At 38.8% G+C, this 27,813-nt stretch overlaps 1 protein-coding gene across 2 annotated transcripts in view; it reads right to left on the reverse strand.

Moving 5' to 3' along the window:
- Window positions 1–27,813, reverse strand: part of GPD2 (glycerol-3-phosphate dehydrogenase 2) — a 147,514-nt gene that overhangs the window by 22,675 nt on the left and 97,026 nt on the right. For both annotated transcript variants that reach the window (XM_052661940.1, XM_052661932.1), the window contains exons 7-9: window positions 9,921–10,085; window positions 8,985–9,129; window positions 2,236–2,429 (exon numbers count right to left, since the gene is read on the reverse strand). In XM_052661940.1, coding sequence (XP_052517900.1) covers window positions 2,236–2,429; window positions 8,985–9,129; window positions 9,921–10,085 — 504 coding nt within the window. The remainder of the gene's footprint in view (window positions 1–2,235; window positions 2,430–8,984; window positions 9,130–9,920; window positions 10,086–27,813) is intronic.

Genomic DNA, 27,813 nt, shown 5'->3' on the forward strand with positions numbered 1-27,813 from the left:
CAGATAAAACTCCTTCTATCTCACAAAATGAGGGGAAAAAGTATCAAGCTGAAATTGCAATGGATATTAAACTGGGCATAACTATTTCTTAAATAACTGTGTGTGAGTGTGTGTGTGTGTGAAAGAGTATAAATTTAGCCACATAGATTTCAATTACATGTACTTAATATATTTATACTATTATTACAGATATCCAAAGAGACCCTACTCAAAATGAAATTACAACCATTATTTGAAATTAGAAGAAACTAAAACTATATAATATGGATCAATCAATCAAACTGGGAGAATCCGCTAAACCACTTTGTAAAGCAGTTTGTTTTGTTTGATTGTAAATGTGTGATCACATAATGAAAAAAATTCCTTAGGGAAAAAGGATTCACAGATGCTAGTGAGTCACATTAAGACAAAAACTGTGTCCTTGCATGGCCTCCATTGAAGCCAACATTATAGGAGATTCCTGATATAAATAGATGATGATTATTTTTCAAAAATCTTAAATTTTGTACTTTCATATAAAAAGATTTTCAAATTGCTGCTGCTGCCGCTGTGTCACTTCAGTCGTGTCCGACTGCGCAACCCCACAGAGGGCAGCCCGCCAGGCTCCCCATCCCTGGGATTCTCCAGGCAAGAACACTGGAGTGGGTTGCCATTTCCTTCTCCAATGCATGAAAGTGAAAAGTCAAAGTGAAGTCGCTCAGTCGTGTCTGACTCTTCGTGACCCCATGGACTGCAGCCTACCAGGCTCCTCCGTCCGTGGGATTTTCCAGGCAAGAGTACTGGAGTGGGTTGCCATTCAAATTGCTGCTAGCATCAAAAACCTTGAAAGTACCTAATTCGTTTTGATTTTAACTAATTATAAGTAGCATACCATATATATATCACAAGCTTTGAAACTGAATAAAGAATCCTTACCCATACGGAGCTCCAAGTGAGAATATATCTTACATTATTACCTATTATACAGTGTTGTGATATATTAGCTCAGATCTAAGGGACTACAAAAGATAGGCAGCTTCTGAAGTATAAATAATATTTTGCCAAAATGAGAACCTGGGGGAAAGACTATCCAAGAGCAAGATTTCGACCTATATAAATAAAGCATGAAGATTTAAAAGTGCATGACCTGATTTGGAAATAATAAGTCATGTAATATAATTAAATGATTGAATGCACAGAGGTAGAATAGCTGAATGCAAACCTGCCAAGACAAGTCATGAAAAGCCTTAGATTCCGTATGAGATAGTTTAATAACTTTGCTAAAGTTAACGATGAGATATCAAAGGGATATTTTTGTGTAGGGATGTGATGATCAGAATTGTGTTTTATAGAGTTCTGATGGAAGGACCAGACCAGGTGAGGACACAGACCTGATGCACAAAAGCTAGTTAGAGGGTCAGTGCAACTATTTAAGTGAAATATGACACAGGTTTGAACCAGGGCAACGGAAGCGAGAGGGGATTTACATGATACTTCAGAGTAAGCAGAGATGGGAAGTGGACTGGATGTAGAAAGAGAAGGATCAGCAAAAATAAGCATGCCATTCCAGCCTGGGTGACTAGATGCATGGTGAGGTTATTAAGTGAGATAGGAAATAATGTTGAAAACTTTTGAAACTACCATGGATTTAAAAAAATACATTATACCATATATATCGACTGGAGAAAATACTATGACATCCAAGTTAAAAGAAGGCATGTTCAGGTTAGCACTGGAAAGAAGTGAACTTTATCTTTTTCAATTAAAACAGCATACTTATTATTAGCTAAATCCACAGTTAATATTCCAGTTTCCACATAGTAACAGCTCACTAAATTTCTTAGAATACATTCCTCTATCCTCTCATTTCTCAAACTAATTCTTTCCTATAGGTATCCTAGATTTGTCAATCACACCTTCTCAAGCTCTAGAAACTGGTGATGCAAACATTTCATACTCTCCTAGAAAAGCATGGGTGCCGGAATGGCACTCCAGTCTTGCTATTAGAAATGACCAGAAGAGGATGGTATGCGTTTCATGTGGATATAGAAAGTGGAGGTGGAGAAAAAGGCAACTTCTTCCTATTGTGTTTTGCCTCGGCCTTAATAAGGCTTCTAGAAGAAGTGGTCAGTGCCTAAGAGTCAGAGCCAGCCGGCTGTGAAGCTGTCAGTGGGGGCGCATGGCAGTTGCCTAGTGAAAGCTGGGATGGTTTGGGAGATAAAAGAGGGAGAGTAAACTTAAAGGAATGCATGTTACCTTCAACGTCACAACTCAAGTAGTTACGCACTTCATTCAAAATGAAGTTGATGTCTTCTTCGGAAGGAATGGGATGGTGTGTAACATCAGTTGGAGTGTCGGTAGTGCCAGCTATAGTCATCTTTTGCCAGGGCAAGAAGAAAATAACTCTCCCATCACTGGTCGCTGGGTCAAGAAGTCCCATGCTCTCTGGGCTGGGGTGATAAGAAAGGGTCACATATTTCTGAAGTCAGCCAGAGTTTGATCTTAATCTGCATTCTAAAACATTTTATTCACTAATTCTCATATAAGCAAACTAGGAACACACGAACTATTACTTTGACTGCCGCTAACCTAATCTAGAAATTCCTAAAAGAAAAAAATGGTAATACAAAAGGAATCAAGTAAGTGTTATTATAATAATATTCCACAGCAAACCAGCAATGCAAGGTGAGTTAAGTAGGTGGACTTCAATTCCAATTGTTTGGGTTTTCAGATCCCTTGCACCATTCACATCAGATAATGTCAGCAGGATAAACGCCTATAATTTCTTTCATGATGGTCACTTAAGAATAGTTCTTCAACCTTTTTTTCAAGCCCATGGAAAGTATTTTCCTGGAACATCTGACATTTGGTACATCTTTCAGTATAAGGTCTGAGAAGTCTGTGAGAAAAGTGAAGGGTCTAACTTTCTAGAAACTAAAATATAGTCCAAAAGTTCTTTACTCCTTTGTGCCTGAATAAGCTTATACCACTTCACCAAATATGAGATTTCTTACTTTATTTCAATTTTACTGAAATCTCAAGAAATGTATCCATGAGAAAAGGGCTCAGTTTTCTACTACTACCTGGATAACAGTGTACTTGGATAAGATCAAAAAGGAGAGAAATATTTTAGCAACGAAAATCTTTAAATAGGCAGAAGATGCCAGTGTATTACACTACTAAATTAACCTTTAAGGACGCCTCTTCTGCCAGACCCAAATCTTCAAAAATATTAAGAATTTCTCTAATACCTACTTCATATTCTAAAACCAAATTGTAAAACACACTTGCAAGAAGAGGCAACTGAAAATAAACACTGACAAAACCTGCCCAGTTGTGTTATTGAATCATTAGTAACTGTTGTTTTAATGGATTCATTAACCACTCTAAAATTTTGGAGACGTTGTTAAAATGGCAGGAGGAATCCCAAAGTGTCATTTTCAAATAGTTGAACACTACAAACCTTCAGATAGCTGAATATGACTGAATTCTCATAAGGAACCAATGTTAAAGATATTTTCTGTAAATATATTTTCAGCTTCTATTAATAATATTTCTTAAATAGGAAATATAATTCTATTTGGCTTCAACAAATTCCAAAAATCCCTGTTATGCTCACACATTTTAAAAGACATACAGTCAACTATTCATAGTTGTCTTTCTCTTAAAATGAAAAAACCAAGAAACTCAAGATTCAAATGTGTAAGGATGAGAGTCTGAATATGTTTAAAAGCAAACCAAAAATGACTTTTTTATGAAAAAGAAATCCACAGTCAGTTTAGTTAATGCATCTTCTTCACTGAAACTACAAGGAGTAATAATATTTCTTTGCAAAGACTCGTCAGCCCCATGAAATGCCTGCCATGTCCATACAGCCTTTGTAGAAAGAAATCACTATCTGTAGTCTACGTGAGACATAGGAGAGAGTAGGCTTCAATTCTCCTATTTAGCACATGCAAAGTGAAGTCATTCAGTCGTGTCCTATTCTTTGCGACCCCATGGACTGTAGCCCACCAGGCTCCTCCATCCATGGAATTTTCTAAGCAAGAGTATACTGGAGTGGGTTGCCATTTCCTTCTCCAGGCAAAAATCACCCCAAAGTGCGTCAGTCATTTAAACCTTCAGTGAGGATCTCATCTTCACTCAGGGTTACTTAAAGTAATTTTACTTTCAAAAAATACACTGAAAGCTATAAACATCGAGTATTTTCAGTCTCTGTATACCTAAAGTTTTCCTTTGTACTTACCATAAAACTTGCTAAAGATCTTAAAAGAAACTAGTTAAAATATGGTTTGTATGCACCTAATTTGATCCTGGGTTGATATGCCCTTAGATTAAACTTGTCACTTTGTGATAGAAATTAGCTCATGAGTTCAAACTTTCAATTTGGTAAATAGTCCTATATTGAAACAAAAGGATAAATTCCATATTCTAAAATTTAAGGAACAAATTACATGTTGGTATAATATATATATGACCATTTTATGGGCCAGATACTATGTGATGTATCTAAGCAACTCAATAGACTTGATCAACTTCAGCATAAAATTATAATATTCAGCAACTGAGACATGAAATGCTGTTGGAAAAGCACAACTACTGAATCTTTTAAAACCTTTCAGTGCAATAAAAAGCAGTTTAAAGGGTGAACGTGATAGTTACCAACACACACATAACTGGAACCTGTAGAGAATCAACTGCTTAAGTGAAGACATATGTGTCAAACATAAAATTAACAAGCACAGAGGGAAGACAAAGCTATTAATGAATGGTATAAAAATTTAAGAATCCATTTGGAAATACTTCTCATCAGTTCTAAATTACCTAATTCATAACTCACCCTTAGGGAAAAGTTTGTTTTCTTACAAAGAATTAATTCTGCAAGGTCACACAAAAGTTTGAAAATGCCTGTTAACTAAAGGGATGGTATATACAATGTGGTGAGGCATAGGTCTTTTCTCAGTATGTATAATTCACTTGACATCAGCAGAAGAAGCTTGCTGCTAATTTATGTGTGTGTCTAGGATTAGATGTAATGAAAATTTTTCTCATGCAGACCATTGCCATCCTGAAGTACCCTTATTTAAACTGAAATCAATTTATTGCTAACTACTCAGCAATCAGTGTTGGAGCCAGCAGTATGCACACATATTATGGGGAAAAAAAAAAAACTGACCTCTCATCATTAGTAAAAAGCATCTGTAGGCTAAAAGGAGGAGACAAACTATTTTCATGTATTTCAGTTATTTGATGTATTGTAGTTACTTTTTAAGATCATCTACCCACAACTCCGAAGAAAATTCCAGATTTTTTAAAATTGGAGGATAATTGCTTTATCGTGTTGTGTTGGTCTCTGCCATAGAACAATGTGAATTAGTCATAAGTATACATATGTTCCCTTCTGCTTGAACCTCCTTCCCAACCCTCTAGGTTGTCATAAAGCAGCACCTGGTTGAGCTCCCTGGGTTATACAGCAACTTCTCAGTTCTCAATGTAAAGAGTGCCTTCAAAAGTAAATGATTTCTCTGTTGAGTTTTCTGAAAATAAACAATCCAGAGATAGAAAGAAAGCTGCTACGATGGCATTAGCTAATTCCACATGTGGAATGTTAGTTAGGGTCATAGTAAGCTGAATAAATGCCATAAAGACTGCATACCTGGTCCTCATTCCCCATTTAGCTGCCTACACTAAATAAATCAGTGGCTCCTGAAGTCACTGTATTGTCAAACTGATCAGGTTCTAGTTGAAATGCTAGGCCTTAAGTTATTATCAGCTGGCTTATAAGGGCAGCACCATGAGGTCTTACTCATCTCTGAGGACCTAGTAGAACCCTTGAGTTACAGCTGTTGAGTGAAGACTGACTGAGAAATCCAGAGAGCTATTTCAGTCTGAGATCTCTTGACCTCACCCACCCAGGAGAACAATTTGATATGGAGAGAAAAACCGTCCCTCGGATGCCAGCGATACAGCTGCTCAAAGTCAGTAACGAAAGAGGGACCAAACACTTAACCCAGACTGTAATCCCAAACCAAGGGACTCATCCGCAAACAGGGACTGAACAGGAACTGGGCTGCCAGACCACTCCTCTATGGTTCCCCACAGGATGTTTAGTGGTTGTGGTTCAAGGTGCTAAAAACGGAGATATTAATTTCTCCCCAAGTAGAACGAGATCACTTACTGCATCTTAAACAGACCCAGCTGTGACTAACACTTTTACAACTTACAGGCATGGGTCTGAAACTAATGCCTCATTTTTAGGATTAAGAAAGACTTTCTGTTTTGAAAGTATTACATGCAGGTGATATATATTTATATCTCTTAAAAACCACCTATCTGCTCTGTTGTTAGCATATTATAAAGCATAGTATAGAACATATGTATAGCATGAGTTCCTTCATGAAAAAAAGTTTAAAAGGATATACATTTGTGCAAGCATAAACATAAAATTTTATGGAAGAAATCAGAAGGAAGCATTATCGAAAACAAGCTGGGGACATGAGGAAAAGTAGGAGACTTTCACTTTTCATTCTATATCTTTCTGTTTTTCTATAGTGATTACTTTTGTTTATTTTTGTCTACAGGAGTTATCTGGGCAGTAAAAAGATAAATCATATTTTGTTTTATATTTTAATATCTATATATTTAAAATTCCCTTATAGGTATTAGATTAAAATTTTAATTAGAAAAAGGAACAATATCAATTTGGGCAAGTTAACACAAAAAGTTAGTAGAACTCATCAAAAATTTACTAGTCATTATTATGTACCAGACAATGTACTAAGAGCTGCGGATGTAGCAGTCAAGAAAATAAAGAAAAAATAAAGGAATACTGTTAAAATGTACACAAATTAGGAACTACCATGAGATAAGGAACCAGAAGCTGAAAATGAGCAGCTTCCCAAAGCTGCACAGTTAACAAGGGGTAAAGTGATGAACAAACCAGGAAGTTCTTTACCAAGGTATCACCTTATCTTACTCTTCATACTGTCTTTGTCTGCATACTTCAAAGAGTAGAATGTCTTCACATTTTAACGACAGGCAAACTAAGGTTTACAGAATGAAATGGCTTGTTCCAAACAGTGTCATCATGAAGTGGCAGAAATAACATAGGGAATAACGCAGAATACTACTGTATCCTCTGATATCATGGGACAATAGTGAAGAAGACATGAAACACAATGCTCAAGTAAGACCTAAGCAAATGTAAGGGTTGTGGTGATGCGTGTGTGTCTACACTTTAGGTACTACATCTGTACTCTAACAGATGTTAAAAAAAAATGCTTCCAAAAACTTACAAACTAGCTGACCTTGCAAATTTTTATCCGACACAAAATAAATGCATATAATTGTGTCTGAAACTATTTTTGAAAACCTCTATATACAAGAAACATTTGCAACATGTACATATATTTACTTCTCTCCTTTTCATTTGAACTAAACTTCTGCTTAAAGGACCACTGCATAAGTTTTTATTATTGAGATGGGAAGCACCATGGTCTCTACAGTTCTAAGTGAAAACACTAATGACTGTCTATTAATTATATGTAGACATTTAGAAAATGACAAAGAAACCTTGGAAGCTGGTGGATACGAAATTTTGTTAATATTCTTCTTGGTAGAAGTGTGATATCTTTCTCATTAGAAGTGTGCTTGGTACAATATCTTGGACTCTCTTCAAGAAGACTTAGTGGAAAACTAATAAGGCAGCATCATCTATTACATAGTGGGATGGCATTTTAGAAGAATGCAGATATTAAATGAAATATCATGGATCTGTATATCTGTTTTATCAAATATTAAAAAGATGTCTTTTATGGAAAATTATTAGAATATAGAAGTGATAACTCCCATTCTAACCATGTTACCTAGAAATTATAACCTTTTACTCATAATCATATCACCCAGAGGCAATCACCATTGATATTTAAAATACTTCTTTTCATCTTTTTCTAGATATTTATATAATGTTTGATCATGTTACACATACAATCTTGTATCCTCCACTCTAAATTAACACTGTATCTCTAGGGTTTTCTTAGGACACTAAAATTATTCAGAATTTTTAATGGCCATATAATACTCCATTGTGCAGATATACCATAATTTACTTATCCATCCTCCTAAGGTTAGAAACTGATGTGGTTTCTAATATTTCTCAACTACAAATGATGTCTTAATGAATACCTTGAGCATAAATCATGATTTCACCAAATTATGTACTAGTTTGCCTATTAGATTACCACATATGGGAATAAAAATGTTCCATATTCATTATGGACACATGAACTTTTCCCTAGATATCTTGAAATGTACATTAGGGGTAATCATTATCAGTTTCTTGGGATCATACATGTTTGTTTTCAAATTTATTAAAAATAAAAAATACTAAAAATTCAAATGCACATAAAAATTGCAGTTTCATGTGCATCACCCCACTTAAAGGATTTTCAATTAATAGCTGTTCTTATTTCATCTCTATCCCTGCCCATTTCTCGACCTCTGATTATCTTTGCCAAAATGATAAATCAGAAATTACAAATTATTTTTCAAAATATATTTCAAAAATTATAAACATAAGAATACTTGGTCCTCATTTTCAGATTCTTCAGAAGCAAGTCTGGGTATTTTATAAAATGGGCTTTTTAGTGTTTTCATGTAAATGTCTTATGGACATTTTTGAAAAATTAATTTTAGAGTTTTTATGAAAATTAAAATTCAAAAATACTAAAACTTAGCCTCTGATGATGAGTACACTGAAAAAAAGTACAAAAACAGATTCCAAATCACTAACTCATAGAAAGGAGTATTGCCATAAAAACTACGAAATTCTCAAGCCTGGTTTGCAATTTGTGTTTTGGAAGGGCTTTTTTTCAGTCACTTCTCCTCGTTTTGAACAGTGAGCTAGACCATCTATTATTGAGAAAGGTATGCTATAAGAATACGTGTAGACAGTTTCTTGCGGCCCTTCTTCTCTGGTGACGACGCATGAGTGGGAACACGGGTACCTGTAGTAACCAGGCATCACGATGTGGACGCCAGCACTCGGCTGGCAGATAGCTGTGGTGTCCTTATCATCCATTTTGCGCACGGTGTCTGTGAAAGGTCCCGTGGCATTGATAACACACTTGGCTCTCACATCAAATTCCTCCCCTGTGAAAGAAAGCAGTGTCAGTCACACACCCCATTTGTTTCTCTGCTCACTGATGCTTTAGATTATTAATTCATCTATTAACTTATGGTGGAGTATACATTATCACTTAAGTGATACAGGCAACCAGAGTCATTGAGAAGCCACACAACAGGCCTGCATGTGAGTACATTTAACCAAAAACAAGTCCAAACTGCAGGAAAAAAAGCACGCTGCTTTTTTATTTCAGCTCTCATTCTAGTTTGCAAAATGCCTGGCATTAAAGTGCCAAATAAGAAGAAAGTGAGTAAATGAGCTGCTTTCTCCTTAAAACTCAAAAGTGTGAGCAGTGGTTTTGAAGGAAATGACATAATTTTGAAACTTCACCCACATGGCCACAAAACTGGACAGGCAAGCAAATCTCACCAAAGCTAAAGTGATTGACCTGAATGGCATGTAAACACACTGCCTCTGTCACCTAAAGGATACTTTTTGAAACTTGCCACATTTATTGACTTTTCTTAATAATATGTTTTTGTAAAGAAAACATAAAGCATTCATAGCTGTGGGAATTTTGCAGACATTATTATCATGATCATCATTAATGTTTAACACAAAGAGGAAAAAAAATGGCCAGGTTCCACAAAGGAAAATTTTCATGTGAAACCAGATGTCGTTGACAATAAGGAATATAGGTAATAGGACTCTGAAATCTGGCTTCAATAAAAGAGAAGTGACAGAGAAATGATCATTCAGTCATTGTACAGACAAGGCAAGATGCTAAGAAATCCGCCCTGCCGGAGCCTTTGCATACCTGTAAGCACATCCTTACACCGTGCACCGCTCACACGCTCTTTCCCTGTCTGGGGGTCTGTCTTCTTGAGCAAACTCATGACCTCCATGTAATTGGCCGTGGCAGCCCCATACCTGGCAGCGGTGAGAGCAATGGCAAGGTTCATCCGTGCGTCATTGTGTTGTCCTGCAGCGGGAGAAAGCATCAGAGGAGGGACAGGAGTCACCTCAGGCCACGGACTGGTGGTACAGAAGTGTGTCACCAGAGATAGGTCACATCTGCCCCTGTCACGTGGGATATGCTTGATGGCTGGTCAGCTCTACAGGGCACGATTTGGAAATACACGGTCATTCTCTGTCAGGCATTTACCTGCCACTTCCACAACTGCACTTTGTGTACCACAAAAGGATGCAGAGTCTCCCTTTCCTACAGAGCTCACATCAATTATCTGCAAGTTAAGAAATAAGTAATTATTCTCTCCGTTTGGGAACATATGCGTATGTCAGGCTTTTCCTAATACAGACAACCCGTACACGTGAAAGCGAAGTAATTCTAAACTTCAGAATATTTGACACCCCAACTGGTGTTGATTAACAATTTTTATGAATATGTGCTCTATCTAATATTCAAAATCAAGAGCTTAATCTTCCATAGAGAATCTCTCAGTATTCTATAAAAGGAGTTTTCTGGGTTTGAATTTCGATCAGAGCTCCTCAAAATGTTAACTTTTTGTTTTTCGTCGTACATAAAAGGTAAGAAATTAAGCAGGGCAAAATTTAATTACAGAACAATTCCTACCTGTATTGTTAAAGATTTATTGCTGAAAAATCTTAGTTAAAGAAAACTGAGGGGGAGGTGAAGTGGGGAAAGATGATTAATCACTTTAAAATACTGGCATCACTAGAGACTTTTTCTATTTATTATTGCCAGTGGAGTTAACGCTGACCAGGAAGAATTACTCTACATCGCAGGGGCCAGGTTCTCTGTGCCCTGAATAATTAATTACACAGGACTAGATGTATTGAAGCAGAGTTCAAATTCCCACACATTGGGATCAGTTCTATCAAGATAATACTGATAAAGGGATGAATTTATAATGGATATTGTTGTTGATTTATGTTGCCGGCATACCAAGCATTTAGTATAAATGGTTTATGTAAAGTTTCTTCCTTGTGATTCAGTCTGTGCCGGGTCAGAAGCACCACTGGTAATCGGCTGTAGCTAAAAGGGCACAGTTATAAAGAGAGAATCAATGACAGGACCCTGCCGCCCCTCCCCACAGATAGCTTATTCTAGAACTGCTAAACTAATGCAATCAGCCAAGACCCTTCCCTCAAAATTAAAGTTTCTATCAAGTTAGGAACATACATTAAACCTCGACACGCAAAATAAGGAGTTATTTTATCCAAAGATGAATAGAATGAAAGTAGAAGAAAGGAAACAACAGCAGTGGCAGCTGAACTTTAAGTCAAAAGAGAAGAGGGACAGCATTTCTATCAATTTCACCTAGCATGACCCTAATGGTGCAATTAAAATAGTAGGTATATTTAAAATTAAGTTTAAGAAACTGACTTTTATTAATGTGGCCATTTAAAATTGGAAAATATGATCCATAAAGTCAAAAGCATGCAAACAGATTATACATCTAAATTTTAAAAAGTACCCATCCCACCGAATCTTTCTAGTACGTAACAATGAAACATTTAAGGGGTAGTGCAAGAAATCCAAGTCATGTTCTTAAGGTAGGAAAACTCTCACCAATGCAAGTGTGCCTCAACTTAGACACAGGGTGAGAAAGCCACATGTAACTCAACTATTTTAAATCCTATATGACATCATTGTTCCTAGGAACCAGGCAGAAATTCATTTATTAAATGATAGGTCCCTTTGTAAAGTGACATATTGTTGTTACTGTTTAGTTGCTAAGTAGTATCCTACTCTTTGCAACCCCATGGACTGTAGCCCAGCAGTCTCCTCTGTCCATGGGATTCTCTAGGCAAGAATACTGGAGTGGGTTGCCATTTCCTTCTCCAGAGGATGTTTCCGACACCAGGGACTGAACCCACATCTTCTGCATTGAAGCGGAATCTTTAACACTGAACCTCCAGAGAAGCCCCTGTAAAGTGATATACTGTATATCTATTTAACGATCATCCAGTAATGAAACTAACTTTTGAAAATACACAATTTTTCTTTTAATATATTTTCCAATTATAGGATCTCATTGGAACAATATTTGTATAGTTCATCAGGCTCTATTGTTTCTATACTAAGATATACCTCCTAAACTAAGACACACCTCCTGTTAGCTTCCAAACACCAATACTTTTGAAGGTAAATAAGATGAACCTCAGTTAAAAATGTGAGGTGGAAACAAGTCTCTTTGCTCTTTATTTTGCATGCTTACCCTGATACCCAGCAGCATGCCTTGACTCGAATCAGAAATGTCACTTATTTATGAAGGTTCTCCCTGCAATCTTCTACTCCCTTTATTCTTGAAAAAAGTTATTTACAACTTCTTGAACATCCGTGTCATTTCATATCTCCTTGCCTTTGTCCACATGAATTCTTTTGGCTGGAAAACCATTCTGGAAGCTCTAGACAACTCCTATTTCTCTCCCATGAGCTGATTCAAATATCTCCCTGTAAAGACTTTAATTATCTGTATTGAACCCCTCCAAGGCCAAGTTGTTCATCCCATTTTCTGAATCCATATTGTACCTTGTACAGACCATTTCTACAGTCCTTATGAAACTAGTCATCCATGTATCCATCAACTTGAGAAAATGGTAAGCCTTAGTTATGAGTCAGGCACTGTGACAAACGCGAGGAACCTAATGGTGAGAAAGATACAGGGATGCTTCTGTTCTCCTGGAAGTAACATTCCACTGTAATTACCGTGTGATCTCCATGTCTCCTTGGCCTTGTCATGGGAAGGCAGGAAGTCTTACTTTTCATCTTTTTCTCTTTCTCATTAGTACCAAGCACAGAACAGGTATTCAGGAAGTGTTAAATTTAGCCAAATTCCATTCAATGTGTTAAATAAACAGGTTTATTTATAGTCTTAGATTTTTACAGTCTTCCAGATTTATATAAATCTTATAGCCTTTATAGATTTATAGTATTATCTCTAACTATAAAACAGAATGCTTTGTCTAAAGTTAAAAAAAAATCAGTTTATCAGTAAGTTGGTGGCAATAAACTTAAGGGAAGCAGAGAAACCCCAGAAGTATGCAAAATCTAAACTTAAACCCAAACTAGCCCTCATATTTAAGTTGAATAAGTGAGACAGAATGAGAAATAGATATGAATGATTCCCTCTAGACTTAACCCACAAGTTGCCCCATGCTTCACTGGGAAATGCAAACACAGTTATTATAAAAACTGAGGAATTAAGTAACCTGACTTTCTTCTGGGCCCAAGAGTTCACACCTCTACCCAAGAGTCCCCATCTCTGCAGTCATTAAGCTTAATTCAAGTACCTGCTTTGATTCAAGGCTGACCTCCCACTCCTCGACCCATATTAAATTCACCCTTTACCCTGAGATACCCAGAGGCTCACAGTGTATGCTTCCTGTGATAAGTGGTATATGTTCATTATTCTTAACTAAATTCCCCCAACTCCTTTTCCTGACATTCTGAAAGGTATCTATATGCTCCTGTAATTTTACTGTTAAAGAAAAAAGTTTTTGATAACACTGCATGTTACTGGAATGCAAAACAATAATATCAACTCCCCCAGCCAACTGATCTGCTTATTAAGTTTGGATTTTCAAATCCTTTCCCTCAGAGCCATGCAACACGAGACTATTCACTGATCACTGAATCGCTTTACGTTGGCACTTACGCAAGGACCAGACTGGGACTGTGAAAATCTGTTTCCTACTCTGTTCCCCTTTTGCACTTGAAATCTTACATATGTGCACATACTGAACTTACAACTCAGACGCGAGGAAGCACATAAGAGGTGGGACTATAACTGCTTTTCCTTGTTTAGGAAAACAAAATGTAAAATCTACCCACCAAAGAGAATGGAGGTCAGTACTAACAGAGAAGGATTTTGCCTTAGTTCACAATGGCCTTGCACCCGGGATCATGAGAGATATTTTAAAGTGAAAAACATTTTTAAGATATAATTCTCTAGTATAAGATAGGCCTCAAATATAAATATTTTGGAGACAGAGCAATATTGTTCTCCTTAGAGGGTTTCAAAGTTTGGCAACTAAGTTTACATGAAAAATAGCTGGTAAAAAAAGCAGGCGGGGGGGGGAGAGAGAGAGAGAGAAACAAGCATTGAATGTGCAAAGAGTATGAAGAATGTATAAATATGAGAAAATTCCAACAAATTACCTGGCATTTTCCTGATCCTTCAGACCTAAAATTCCATGATGCCCTGAAATTCTACATACAATCTTCTTATACAGCCTACTGTTAAATGGTCATTTACATAGATAGTCACTGACCTATCCATGGAGCCAGAAATCCATACAGTCTAATTGTTAGGAAAAAAACACTCTGATTACTTAAAATAATTAAATATTTATTAAAATAATGTGATCATAACTTTATCAATTAAAAAAAAATGTGCTGAGAGTCTTTCTTTCCACCTCCCTGTGCCCTGACCTGGGTGTTAGGCATTCACGTGACTTAGTCTAGCAGAGGGAAAAAGGATGCATGAGGAAAAAGAACACCTCCCTGAAGCATTAATCCCATCTCTAACAAAATCCACAGGGCATATGCTTCATTGTCTCAAACTGACAGTGATACAATGACCTCTCTCAGGAAGCTTTTTAACAGTCCAGCAAAGGTAATTAGAGGCTAAGGTACCAAACTCAAACTGATTTAATAGAATCATTATATTTAAAATGCCCCTTTCTCATGGGAAGAGTGAAGTAGAGGCAGAGCAAAATAGGTGTGTGTGTATATCTGTGTGAAAAGTGATTCCTAAATTCTTGTTTAAGTACATAGGACGAGTAAGCTTGCAAAGAAAAAGTCAAATGAGAACATACTTTTCAGGTAAATTGTAACAACAGTGCAATCTTCCCCCAAAGTAAATTATTTATAAAAATGGTTATTTGTGTGGGAAGTGGAGGGGGTCAGAGAGACACATGAAGCAGTTTAGGAAGAATATACCTTACAAGACACAGCAGAGAGCCTTCCCCTGTGGCTGGGAGGATAAGAATTATCTGCCATTGCAGGGGACGCGGGTTCGATCCCTGACCTGGGAAGATCCCACATGCCAGGGAGGCAACTAAGTCCATTTGCCCCAACTATTGAGCCTGTGCCCTAGAGCCTGGGACCCGCAACTACTGAACCCACACCCTGCAACTAGAGAGTAGCCCCTGCTCTCTGCGACTAGAGAAAACGCCCAGGCAGCAATGAAGACTCAGCACAGCCAAAAATAAATAAATAAATAAATAAAATTATTTTAAAAAAAGAAAAGATATGGCAGAGAAGGCTCTGGATTGGGATAATGGGCTAACAAGCTTTGAGTGAATCACTAACCTGATTGGGGGAATGCAGGTGATACACTGCATTCCTCTGGGTTTCAGCATCCTATAAACAAAGAGAAGCTAGGTGGGTACCTCTGAAATTACACAATGCATGCATTGCATTAGCCAAAAAGTTTGTTTAAGTTTTTCTGTGACATGCTATGGAAAAACCTGAATGAACTTTTGAGCCTACCAGGTAATAGCTACTCTTCAATAGCTACCTATCTCAAGATTTCACTTCAATTTTATCCTCATCTGTGATTTCTCTGACTTTGCTTTGAAAACGCATAGGATTAGAAAGACCAAAAGATAAGTGTTTTACAAAGACACCAGAAAAATGAAGTGAAAAATCATATTCATCTATCGGATCTAGCATTATAAGGAAATCTTGATTTGATTAGCTTTTATGAGCCACATACTATATTGCAAAAGTTCTCCCAATTCTTCACCCTTCCTGTATCCATGCCCATTGTCAAAAAGTCTTCACAGTGTTGATTCCCACTCTGACTCTGGACCCAGACACGTGAAACTGTTTTGGTCAAGGGCATGTTAGCAGATGTGATTTTGGAGTGTTTTATCTAGGTGGTTCTTGTCTGGGGTTGGGTGAGCGATTCTTCTGGTCTCTTCTCCTATCAGCTGGTGTAGGATGGCTTTGCTGGGATGACTTCATCATTCTCCTGGTACCAAGCAGGTTAGCCTGGGCACGTCATTCCTAGCTGTGTCTTTTTTTCTTTTTTTAATATCATTTTATTTATTTATTTATTCTTGTCTGTGCTGAGTCTTCATTGCTGCATGGGCTTCTTCTCTAGGTGCAGAGAGCAGGGACCACTCTCTAATTGCAGTGTGTGGGTCCAGCAGCTGTGGTTCCCGGGCTCTAGAGTGCATGCGCAATAATTCCTAATTGTTTTCATGCTACTCAGATTTTATAATTTTATGTGGAATTGTGAACACACATAACTTACACAGGCAATATAGCCAATTTTCTAATAAAATTAGTCCCAGCTTAAAAGCAGGTCAATCTTTGAGACCGCATTCTAAGATAGCTATTAAGAATACAATTTATTTTCCTATATTAATAGAAATACTATAAACAGATTAGTGATTAGTTTGTGGCACAACTTGGACTACAAGAAGATGAAACCAGTCAATCCTAAAGGAAATCAGTCCTGAATACTCATTGGAAGGACTGATGCTGAAGCTGAAACTGCAATACTCTGGCCACCTGATGCAAACAACTGACTCATTGGAAAAGACCCTGATGCTGGGAAAGATTGAAGGCATGAGGAGAAGGGGACAACAGAGGATGAAATGGTTGGATGGCATCCTGACTCAATGCACATGAGTCTGAGCAAGCTCCGGGAGTTGGTGATCGACAGGGAAGCCTGGCGTGCTTCAGTCCATGGGGTCGCAAAGAGTTGGACATGACTGAGCAACTGAACTGAACTGAACTATGCTCATTTGCTCAGTAGTGTCTGATTCTTTGCGGCCCCATGGACTGTAGCCTGCCAAGCTCCTCCGTCCACGAAATTTTGTAGGCAAGTATACTGGAATGGGTAGCCATTCTTCCTGATCCAGGGATTGAACCTGCATATCCTGTCTCTTGCATTGGCAGGCAGATTCTTTACCATTGAGTCAGCTGGGAAGCCCAAATAAAGTGGTCATCCTTGAACAAAACTCTGCTCTTTCACACCTCTGACTTTTCACTCATGGTATTTCTATCCCATGGAACATCTTGCCTTATCTTGTAAACTATTCAAACATCTGCCTGATGATAGGCATTAGGGATCCACTGAGTAGGGAAAATAATCTAACACTGGTCTCTGATCTATAGAACCACGTTCTAAGAGGGAGGACAGGTAAAATCAACTGAAACAAATTACTAAGACAGTTACAAACTGCAATAATGGCCACAGAAGGGAACACAGTGGGCAGGGAGAGCAACTCCCTGGGGAGTTGGGAAAGCGGGCAGTTAGGGAAAATGGTCAAGATAAGCAAGAAGTCTGAAAACGCAGAGACCACCACCTGTAAACTTTAATCCCTATTATGCTAAAGCTGAAACTCCAGTACTTTGGCCACCTCATGAGAAGAGTTGACTCACTGGAAAAGACTCTGATGCTGGGAGGGATTGGGGGCAGGAGGAGAAGGGGACGACAGAGGATGAGATGGCTGGATGGCATCACCAACTCGATAAACGTGAATTTGAGTTAACTCTTGGAGTTGGTGATGGACAGGGAGGCCTGGCGTGCTGCAATTCATGGGGTCGCAAAGAGTTGGACACAACTGAGCGACTGAACTGAACTGAACTTCATATAAGCTTCATATAAGCTTCCGATATAATTGCACATTCAGTTCAGTTCAGCTCAGTTCAGTCGCTCAGCTGTGTCCAACTCTTTGCGACCCCATGAATAGCAGCACGCCAGGCCTCAAGTCCATCACCAACTCCCAGAAATGTGACTGTGGTATTAGGACCACCACATTTAATTAATCTCTGCAAAGTGATTTTTTTCATTATACTTTATTCATATTTCATATATACTTATCAGGAATTAGGTTTAAAAATCTTCCTAGGCTGATATACATTTTTGCAGGAAATATCTTCTAGTATAGACTGGTGAAATTCAAAACAAAAGCATTATATTCAAAGTTTATGAATTGAAATAATTTGCTGTCACTTATCCATACTAGAGTTCTCAGCAAATGACACCTGTTAGCCGTAAGCATGTAATCATTGTTATTATTAAATACAAAGGTACAATTAAATACAGGCACAGAATGTGACCTACATCATAATTCTACCCAGCCTTTCCCATTGCAATATCCTTTTCATTATCGTGGGCCTTTTGTTCCTTCATCTTTCTTTTGTCTCACCCTAGGTTCTCAAATAAGCTATTTACAATCTGAATAATTAGCAATCAGCATGGATCTGCGGTCTCTGGCCCCATGTAAACGAAACACTGTGAAGTGCCTTCACATGACATATTTAAGTACATAAAGTTTCTATACCCTCAGGGCTTTCCTTTATTGAAAAAGTTTTACATGAATTTAATGAAGAGTAAGTTTTGTACTTTTCAGATACTTAGGAATCTAGCTGGATTTGAATGAAAATAAACCACTTTTAAACTGCAAACAACAGAAAGCTCCAGGGATTCATTTGCTCTCATCTGTATAAAAACGTCTATACATCCATTTATGCTGCAGAAGCCCCTCATCTCCCATGCCTATCCAGACCAATTAATTCTCTCTCTAGCACAAGTCAAAAATAAGTTTTTATACTTGTAAGGAAGAAAAAGGGAAAATGTGACAAAAAATGGTTGAAATGCAATTGAAAAGTCAGGAAGCACGACACTCTGGAGACTCTGACAGACCACATAATCATGTGGCCTAAAGCCACAGGTCATCCTCCTTGGTTGTTTGTGACATGCACCAAAGTCACTGATAAGCACCTCCAAGGATAAGGGTCTTTCTTTACTGAGAGTAGCCGTGTGGCATGTACAGCATCTTAACCCAAAGTAACCGACTTGAGGATGCTTGAGATTTATTTCTTTAACAAATATTTATTAAACACCTTATTATGCACCAGGCAGTGAGCTAAGTATCATTGTGAGGAGCAGACTGAAATGGATTGGCCCAAGACTGCCCCAAGACTCTGAGAACAAGAGCAAGTTTACAATCTAACTTGGAAAGGCTGCAAGTTCCAAAAACTCTCTCCATTTCTTAGCATTTTCCCTTTCTCTTTCCTCTGTAGGTTTCCTACAATATCACCCAGCATAGTGCTCCAGACACACCTCCTTTCCTCTCTTTATGTTACAGGAAGATTCACAAAGCTTCCTTCATAGGAGTGGGCTTAAGTTCAAGCCTCATCTCTACCAACCGTGAGACCTCATGCTAGTTGCTTCATCCAAGGTTCAAGTCACTATCCGGGGCGGATAACAGTGGGATTGACAGAGGGTGAGGAGTGAGGCAGAATGCATGTTATGACATCATGTGCTCAGTCCTGTCTGACTCTTGGCGACCCCATAGACTATAGCCTGCCAAGCTCATCTGTTGATGGAATTTTCCAGGGAAGAACATGGGAGTAGGTTGCCATTTCCTACTCTACATGACATCACAGTTCTCAGTAAATATTAACTATTATTATTAAAAGGTTAAAAAATGTACTGAAAAGTCAAGACCATTTTGTACCTTAATTGAAATGTATTGCTACTGTTCAAAATTCTCAAAAAATAAAAACAAACAAAAAGCTCAGTACATTTTCTAATTCTAAATAGTTTCTGCTCATCAACCCGGCAAACTTTTTCTGAAATGTGTCAACTAATCTCTAATCTCTGCATTTCCTGAACAATGCTTTTTGTTTCTCTTTTTTTCTCTCTCTCCACATTTTACCACTGATGAGCAAATATTCTTTTCTGGGTGCCACAAAGGACAGGAATTTAGGAGAATGGTTTTCAATCCAAAAGAAAAACTGCATTGACACGATAACAGAGTGTTTCAAAGTATTAGAATCACCAAGTCTTCATCCAGAGGACTTCATTTTCCTTTAAAAATGGGGAGCCTCTGCCAGTTTTTGCAAAGGAAGTCAACTCTTGCTATAAAATGAGAAAAGTCAAAAGGCCCAAGTTCTAATGCCTCAGAGAGTCACTAACTGGTTGCGTTTGTGTAACAGATATTGGGTTTTGCTTGTTTTTGCTTTCCTACATCCACCCATCACCCATTACAAAGGCCTTGTAAGAGGCAGAGTCTATACCTCCACCCAGGGACACAGACTTCTAATGCCGCTCCACCAATCAGATGCTCTCCACACAGATTTCAACGCAGAGCTAGTGACACAGAGAACTGGACATGGAGCATCCAGTCTGATGGTGGAGGCGAAATAACAGCAGCAACACCCTCTTCCAGGGGAAAAAGACAGAGATGTGAACAGTGATGGCAGACGCACTGCACGAGGGGTAGTCATCAGCTTGAACATCTTCAGTGCACCAATTCTAGGATAGGGTTTTGACCTGTAGCTTTGATTGCTGCAATTATTTATGTCTTCAGCAGCTTTCCCAGGATTTCTGCCTCTTGTTCAAGGTCCTCTCAAAAAGTTCTTTTCTCCTTAAGTCAGCCCAATTTCTTTTTCTTTTGATGGTTTAGTTGTTAAGTTGTGTCCCAACTCTTGCGACCCCACAGACTGTAGCCTGCCAGACTCCTCTGTCTGTGGGATTTCCCAGGCAATAACACTGGAGTGAGTTGCCATTTCCTCCTCCTCCAGAGGAATCTTCCTAATTCAGGAATCAAACCCAGGTCTCCTGCATTGCAGGCAGATTCCTTACCGATTGAGTCTTTTGCTTGTAACTAAGAACCAGGGCCTAGTACCAAGCCCTGTGCCTCAGTTTCCTCACTGCTCGAACCACAGAGTGGCACTTCAGGATCTCTCTGGTTCCTTCCAGCTCTACCAGTTTTATAAGCTGCCATCACAAAATGTCAAATAAGCCAACTGAGAACCAAATTCTGTAAGGAAGGAAAAGAAAGGCTTCAAGGGGGAACAATCGACCTCTCATAAAAGGATTGGCCAAAGTGAGTAAGCAAATCCTTTCGCTCACCCAGAACCGCCTCCCAGGCTCTGTTTCCTCATTCACGTGTGAGCACATGCACACAACTTTTCACAAACCCGCTGAAACGGCTCCACCTGCCCCAGGGGTGATTCCGAGTGTGAGCTACATAATAAATACATGAGCAGTGTCCAAAGGACCAGCTGGGGAATTCTAACTGGAAGCAGTCTTTTGAGAAGCTTTATCTGTTGCAAGTGAGTAGTGTATCTTATCGGATTCCTCCCTCTAATCACAGGAAGATTCCACACCTTATCAAGTTGTTATCAAATCAGTCTGACCAGGGCACAACGTCCTGATTGAAAAGAATGTGCACTCTCACGTGAGCATGAAAAGCAGGCTAACTCTCAGCCCAGGCAGGACACTGGGCCTGGAGATCCAGAACGCCCAAGTCCAGTACACACCGCCTCACAGACCCACGTGATCGCTGGGCACATCTCAGAGTTAACACCAACTTCCTTGCCACTTACCCTGAAATGATCGGGTTAGAGCATGGTTTAGTTGCTAAGTCATGTCTGATTCTTGTGACCTCATGTAGCCCTCCAGGCTCCTCTGTCCCTGCGATTTCCCAGCCAAGAGTAATGGAAAGTGAAGTCGCTCAGTCGGGTCCAACTCTTTGCGACCCCATGGACTGTAGCCTACCAGGCTCCTCTGTCCATGGGATTTTCCAGGCAATAGTACTGGAGTGGATTGCCATTTCCTTCTCCAGGGGATCTTCCCGACCCAGGGATCGAACCCAGGTCTCCCGCATTGTAGACAGACGCTTTACTGTCTGAGCCACCAGGGAAGTCCAAGAGTACTGGAGTGGGTTGCTATTCCCTTCTCCAGGGTATCTTCCCAACCCAGGGATTGAACCCTGGTCTCCTGCACTGCAGGCATAGTCCTAGTGCCAATCAATATAGCAGAGCCTTATCACTCTGAGAGAAGTGAAAAAATAGATACTGTGAATCTTTACAGCCAAGATCATGTGCTGAGGCAGAAGACTAAGGTACAAATACTGTGAGAAACAGCTTGACAGGGCTCTTCTTTTAATGTCATTACCAACTCCCTAACAGCTAGTAGAATATCTGACATCTCTCAGATTAAAAACAACAACAACAACAAAAAAAAACCAGGAAGTTTATATACAATGTATTAACAGTCATCAGTGAAATTATGTCAATTTTGCAACTGTATACATCCAATACTATGCCAGATGCTCAGCCATATTTTTTTAAAGCCAACAGATTTGCTCTTCTGGAAAGATGAACACAAAGGAGAAAAAAAAAAAAGACTAGACACATAAGAAAAAGATCTACTTTGAGAAAGTAACTTGAGTTGTAACTGATTGATAGTTCAGGATGATTGTTCAGAAGACTAAAAAATAAATTAGATAACTGCATTCTATTATCTAATTTGAAAATGTAAAGGACAACAATCCACTTCCTGACACATGCATAGAAAAGTTTTGTTTCAGTGCTCTAACCTTCAACTTCCAGCTGGCCAACCTACATCTCATACAAAATTTGAATTTGGACATTGGATTAGATGATATTTAAAAAATTGTCTTTAAATTAGTTGGGTATATCAGTAATAATGGGGTGGCAGCTTTAAATTGTTTTTAAAACAAAGAATAATTGTTGTCTGTTAAATATGCTTTAAATCTTCTAGGTATGGCCATACCTATATAGGCCATTCATTCTCTATTGTCCTCCTCAACTCTGCTGTTGGCAACACATAAATGAATTAGCGAGGCTGTGTCCCAATAAAGTTCTATTTTATGGATGCTTAAATTTAAATTTTATATAATTTCATGCCACAAAATTTAACCATTTAAAAATGTAAAAACAATTCTCAGCATACAAAATAAGAGGCAGGTAGGAACTTAACCTCTGCTCTAGGAGGAAAAGCAAAAAGGAGGGGAGGGAGAGAGAAAAAGAGAGAGGGGGGAATAGATAAAGTAAGAATACCCTTGAGTCGATAACTGTTATAGCTAGAGATGTACATATCAGCTCAAAACCCTACTTTTCTTTGTGTATGTTTGTATGTTTTGATAATAAAGAGTTAAAATTTATAAATCAATGAAGGGACTCCTTTCACAATGTATATCAATCATCACATTGTATACTTTTAAATATCTTAACCATTTTATTTGTCAAGTATACCTACATAAGGGCTTCCCTGGTAGCTCAGAGGGTAAAGAATCTGCCTGCCAATGCAGAAGACCCAGGTTTGATCCCTGGGTCAGGAAGATCCCCTGGAGAAGGAAATGGCAACCCACTCCAGTATTCTTGCCTGGGAAATCTTGTGGATGGAGGAGCCTGCAGGCTACAGTCCATGGGGTTAAAAAGAATTGGACATAACTGACCAACTAAACAACAACAAATACTTAAATAAAGCTTGGGAATGAATTAAAGTTTTTAGGAAAGGAGAAGGGAGGAAAAGAAGGAAGAAGCAGGGAGGAATGAAGGAGGGAAGGAAAGGAAGATTTGATTTTTGCTGCCACCACCACCATTATGCTGACTGAGCTCCCAGGGACAAAGCTAGAGTCAATTTGGTTCATGTGAAGTTTCCTTTACCTTGCCACATGTTATCAAACTTGCCACACCAATAAAACATTGTTTAGAACATCTGGTTGTTCTAAACATTGTTTGGTTGTTTAGAATGCCCTCTCTGGGGGAAAGAACAAACTGACTATAGATTTAATCAAGTACAAAAAGGTATTTCCAATATTCTACACAGTTTGATTCACACCTGCACTCAATAAATATTTAAGAGCTTAAACAAGACTCAATAAATAGGCTATAGCCTCATTTCTGATCAACTCTTATATCAATTAAAATTAAAGAGTACCATTAAAATCGTTTTTTTCAAAAAGGTTTCAATGAATGTCAAAAAATTTTCCCTTGCTTTCTGAAATTCTGGAGCATGGTAACATGAAGCAAGACTCACATGCCAAAAAAAAAAAAAAAAAAAAAAAAAACTAACTAAAAACGAATAACCACACCCTCACATCTCTAATCACTTCCTATAATATAAAAAAAATAAAGTTAGATATTATACAATACCACAGTGAGTTGAAAATATATTTATTAGTTTTACTCTTAACTTTTAGATACAGGGCTGGGACATACCATAATTGTCACTAATATTTTTACTTTCATTTTAAAATGGAAATTAAAAAGAATACCATGCTCCAGTGAGAAGAGTTTCTTGCCCATATTCCTAGCAGTTCTCAAAGTCTTCCCGGAAATGCTAGACAGTGGTTACCGTTAAAGAAAGGTCATACTAGTTTCCATCTGAGATGGTCAAGTTACCCTCACCCAACTATACACTCATAACCTTGTAGATCAACTTGCAGGCTCAGCCCTAAGCAGTCCCTGAGTTAATCCCGATGGTACTTGCCAATATATGAGGAGTTCCAGTCCTCCAGAAATAGAATCTGCCCTCAAACTGTTATTTGCCTACCAGGAATCCCTAGACAAGGGAATTATGGTGTTTTCCGGGCTGTAGTCTCTTACGCCACATACAGCAAACACAAGAGTCCGGCCCAGTATCTGACTTGGACCTTACATTCCTACCTGGACTAGACCTCTGCACTCATCTCAGCTTGCTTCCCTGGAGTTCTGACATTGTGTCTAGCCCTTCTTTCAAGAACTCACTTTTCTCCCTCTATTTTGAGGAGATGCCTAGTGTCCTCCATAGAAACCCATTCTCCCAAAGAATACCCAGAATGCACTTGACTTTATGGAGAATCACTTTCCTGAGAAAACTGCTTCCCTGCTCAGACTCACCATCAGTCTCCCGCACACTGATGAGGACTGGGATTTCTGGGGTTGCCAAACCAGCTGAGACAGGTGGTTAGGACTATGAGCACTCCCCTCAGAAGACTGCTCACGGACAGGCTAGACCTTGAGCCTGCCTGTTCCTGGTTCACTTCTCTGCTCCTACCAACCTGGCCCTGCCCTCGAGTTACTGAAGGGTGTTCATTATTTGAGGGTATCAGTTTAGCAGATCTAGCCAAGGTTTAGTGCTGCCACATAAAGCTATCTCTAAGAGTAGATTCTTCTTACTGCCCATAGAGAATAAGGAAAAGTCACTCATCCACCCTTCATCAATACCATAGTTCAGGATGCAAATTCAAAGTCAATCTTACTTTATGGGCTTTAGGTTCACCTGGTCACAAATAAAAACTTCAAATGTCAAAAATATTCAATTCTAGTTACAAACCTAAGGCTAAGAATCAAAGACCCAAACAGACTCTTTACCTTAAGGAGAGGTCAAATTATAATATATTACTCCATTAAAATACAACTTAACATGCAGCATATTAGGCTTCAACTTAACATACGTCTCAAAACTTCTGAGGAGCACTGCACAGAGACGCTTTTGTAAAACAACCTTTACAGCACTTTGACGTGACCGTATGTTCATTAAAAGGAAGTATTACTACGTACATACATAAGGTACATAATGAATTCAGTATGTGTCTAGAGTTGGCTAATACCATTAAAGCACACGCCAAAAGCACAGACTATAAATCAAAATGCGATTTGTCAAAGTAAGATCTTAATATGATACAGGTTAGAAAAAATAAGTAAACCACTGACGTTCTGACATGGAATTACTGAGGCAAGCTAAGCCCAAACTGAGCCCAGGTTGCAGTCGACATCCCTTTGTTCTATCTATAGCTTTGGCTATTCCTCTCTCTCTTCCACCTGGGCAAGTACAAAATTAGCATGCATGCACCAGGCATCCTTCACTCCCCCAAGGGTTTACATCTCTTACACTGATTTAAAGACTGATATTCTTTCCAAAATGTTGACATAAGCCAGTTGGACAATTACAGATTTTTTAAAGCCCACGTTACTTGAGTTTTTAAAACTCGAGATTTTTCTTAAAACAGAATTTGTAAAACACTTGACACTGGTTTCTTAACTCACTTCCAAATTGAGGACAATTTAACAGAAGACCAGAAAGAGTTGGCACACAGTAAATAAAAAGGTCAAACCACAAGACAACTATCAAAAACGTAATAAAACCTAGTTGGTGAATACCGGAGGTGTCCGGGAACTGGGAGCAAAGAGATGGACACTGCTACATGTATTATACCTTCCCTTTCCTATGCCTTCACCTCACTTTCAGCCTGGGTTCCTCCAAATTAACATAGCAGATTCTTTACCGTCTGAGCCACACGGAAGCCCATTCAAGATTCAGCCACTAACCAAATACGGTCCCTAGAATCTGAGTTCCCTGCATCAAATGCTGTTTTCACTCACTAGATGCCCACTGCCCACACATTTCAAAGTTAACTCCTTAGCGGGGCATACCTGAGTCTTCAGACCCTGGCGGTGTTTGTCACCCCACACCTCCACTCCCCCGGTGCTCACTCTCCCTTACAATGGCTTCCTGTACTCCTGTGTGCCTTCTTGCCTTTCGCCACAATGTTCCCCCATATCCTTCCCCACTGTCCTCAGCTAGCTATGCTGCTCTTTTAAAATTTGGAAAAGTATCACTTCCTCGTGGAAGTTTTTCTCAATCCCCAAAACCACCTTAGGTATATGCCTCTTATAGAATTTCTCACATATACTACAAACCATTGACTTCACTGTCTGCATTCTCCACAGAGCTTTTGGAGGAAAAGAAACATTTTCTGTTATTCTGTGTATCTCCAGGATCTATCAAATTGCCTGGTTTTTACATGGTGCTAATATATGGCTCCAGAGAAGGTGATGGCGCCCCACTCCAGTACTCTTGCCTGGAAAAATCCCATGGACGGAGGAGCCTGGTAGGCTGCAGTCCATGGGGTCATAAAGAGTTGGACATGACTGAGCGACTTCACTTTCACTTTTCACTTGCATGCATTGGAAAAGGAAATGGCAACCCACTCCAGTGTTCTTGCCTGGAGAATCCCAGGGACGGGGGAGCCTGGTGGGCTGCTGTCTATGGGGTTGCACAGAGTCAGACATGACTGAAGTGACTTAGCACCAGCAGCAGCAATATGTGGCTCAAGGAAGCCCTGGTAGCTCAGTGGTAAAGATTCCACCTGCAATGGACACTGGGTTCAATCCTTGGGTTGGGAAGATCCCCTGGAGAAGGAAATAGCTACCCACTTCAGTGTTCTTCCCTGGAAAATCCCATGGACAGAGGGGCAGGGCAGGCACAGGGTCACAAAAGAGTCAGACGTGATTTAGCAACTAAACAACAACAAAAATAGATACATAAATAAATAAAATTGCTAGTCACAGAAAAAAAAAAACTAAGAATACTATTCTAACTAGAAAGGTATGAATCAACACTTTATTTCAACTTGCTGTACAAATGCTTCCTTTTCAGTCCTTCCAAATATCTCAAGACTAATAATACATTAAGGCCAATCCTGATGAAGAAAGTCAGAATTGAAGAAAAGAAAATCTTAGAAAGTGCTGATACACATTTTTACAGTCTACACAGACATGGCAATAACACAGTGTAGGCCTAGACCTATAACAGACACACTTCAATTCCAAAGTAACACAGGTCAACATCCAGTCAACTCCTTTCCAAGAATCAGGAATTAGGAAGCTCACCAGTGTTTACATGGAAATTGTTTTCTGTTTTTTCACATCTTGGGATTTTTTACAAACTTCTGAGAAGAAGATTTATTAAAACCTACTAAGATTGATAAAGTACAGACTGGAAGCCCTGCTGATGGAATCAGATTTCTGGATGGACTCAAAGGTGTGAGGTGAAATGTAGGCTGGTCAACAAGTCCTGAAGTTTTGGGAGGCAAAGCTTCAGCAGAAAACATGAAGTGAAAATTCAACTACTGCTTTTTAAGCCATTTCCCAACATTTCTTCAGAAGCTCTCATAGC

Source organism: Budorcas taxicolor, chromosome 2 (genome assembly GCF_023091745.1).
Source record: "Budorcas taxicolor isolate Tak-1 chromosome 2, Takin1.1, whole genome shotgun sequence".
In the NCBI taxonomy this organism is placed as follows: domain Eukaryota; kingdom Metazoa; phylum Chordata; class Mammalia; order Artiodactyla; family Bovidae; genus Budorcas; species Budorcas taxicolor.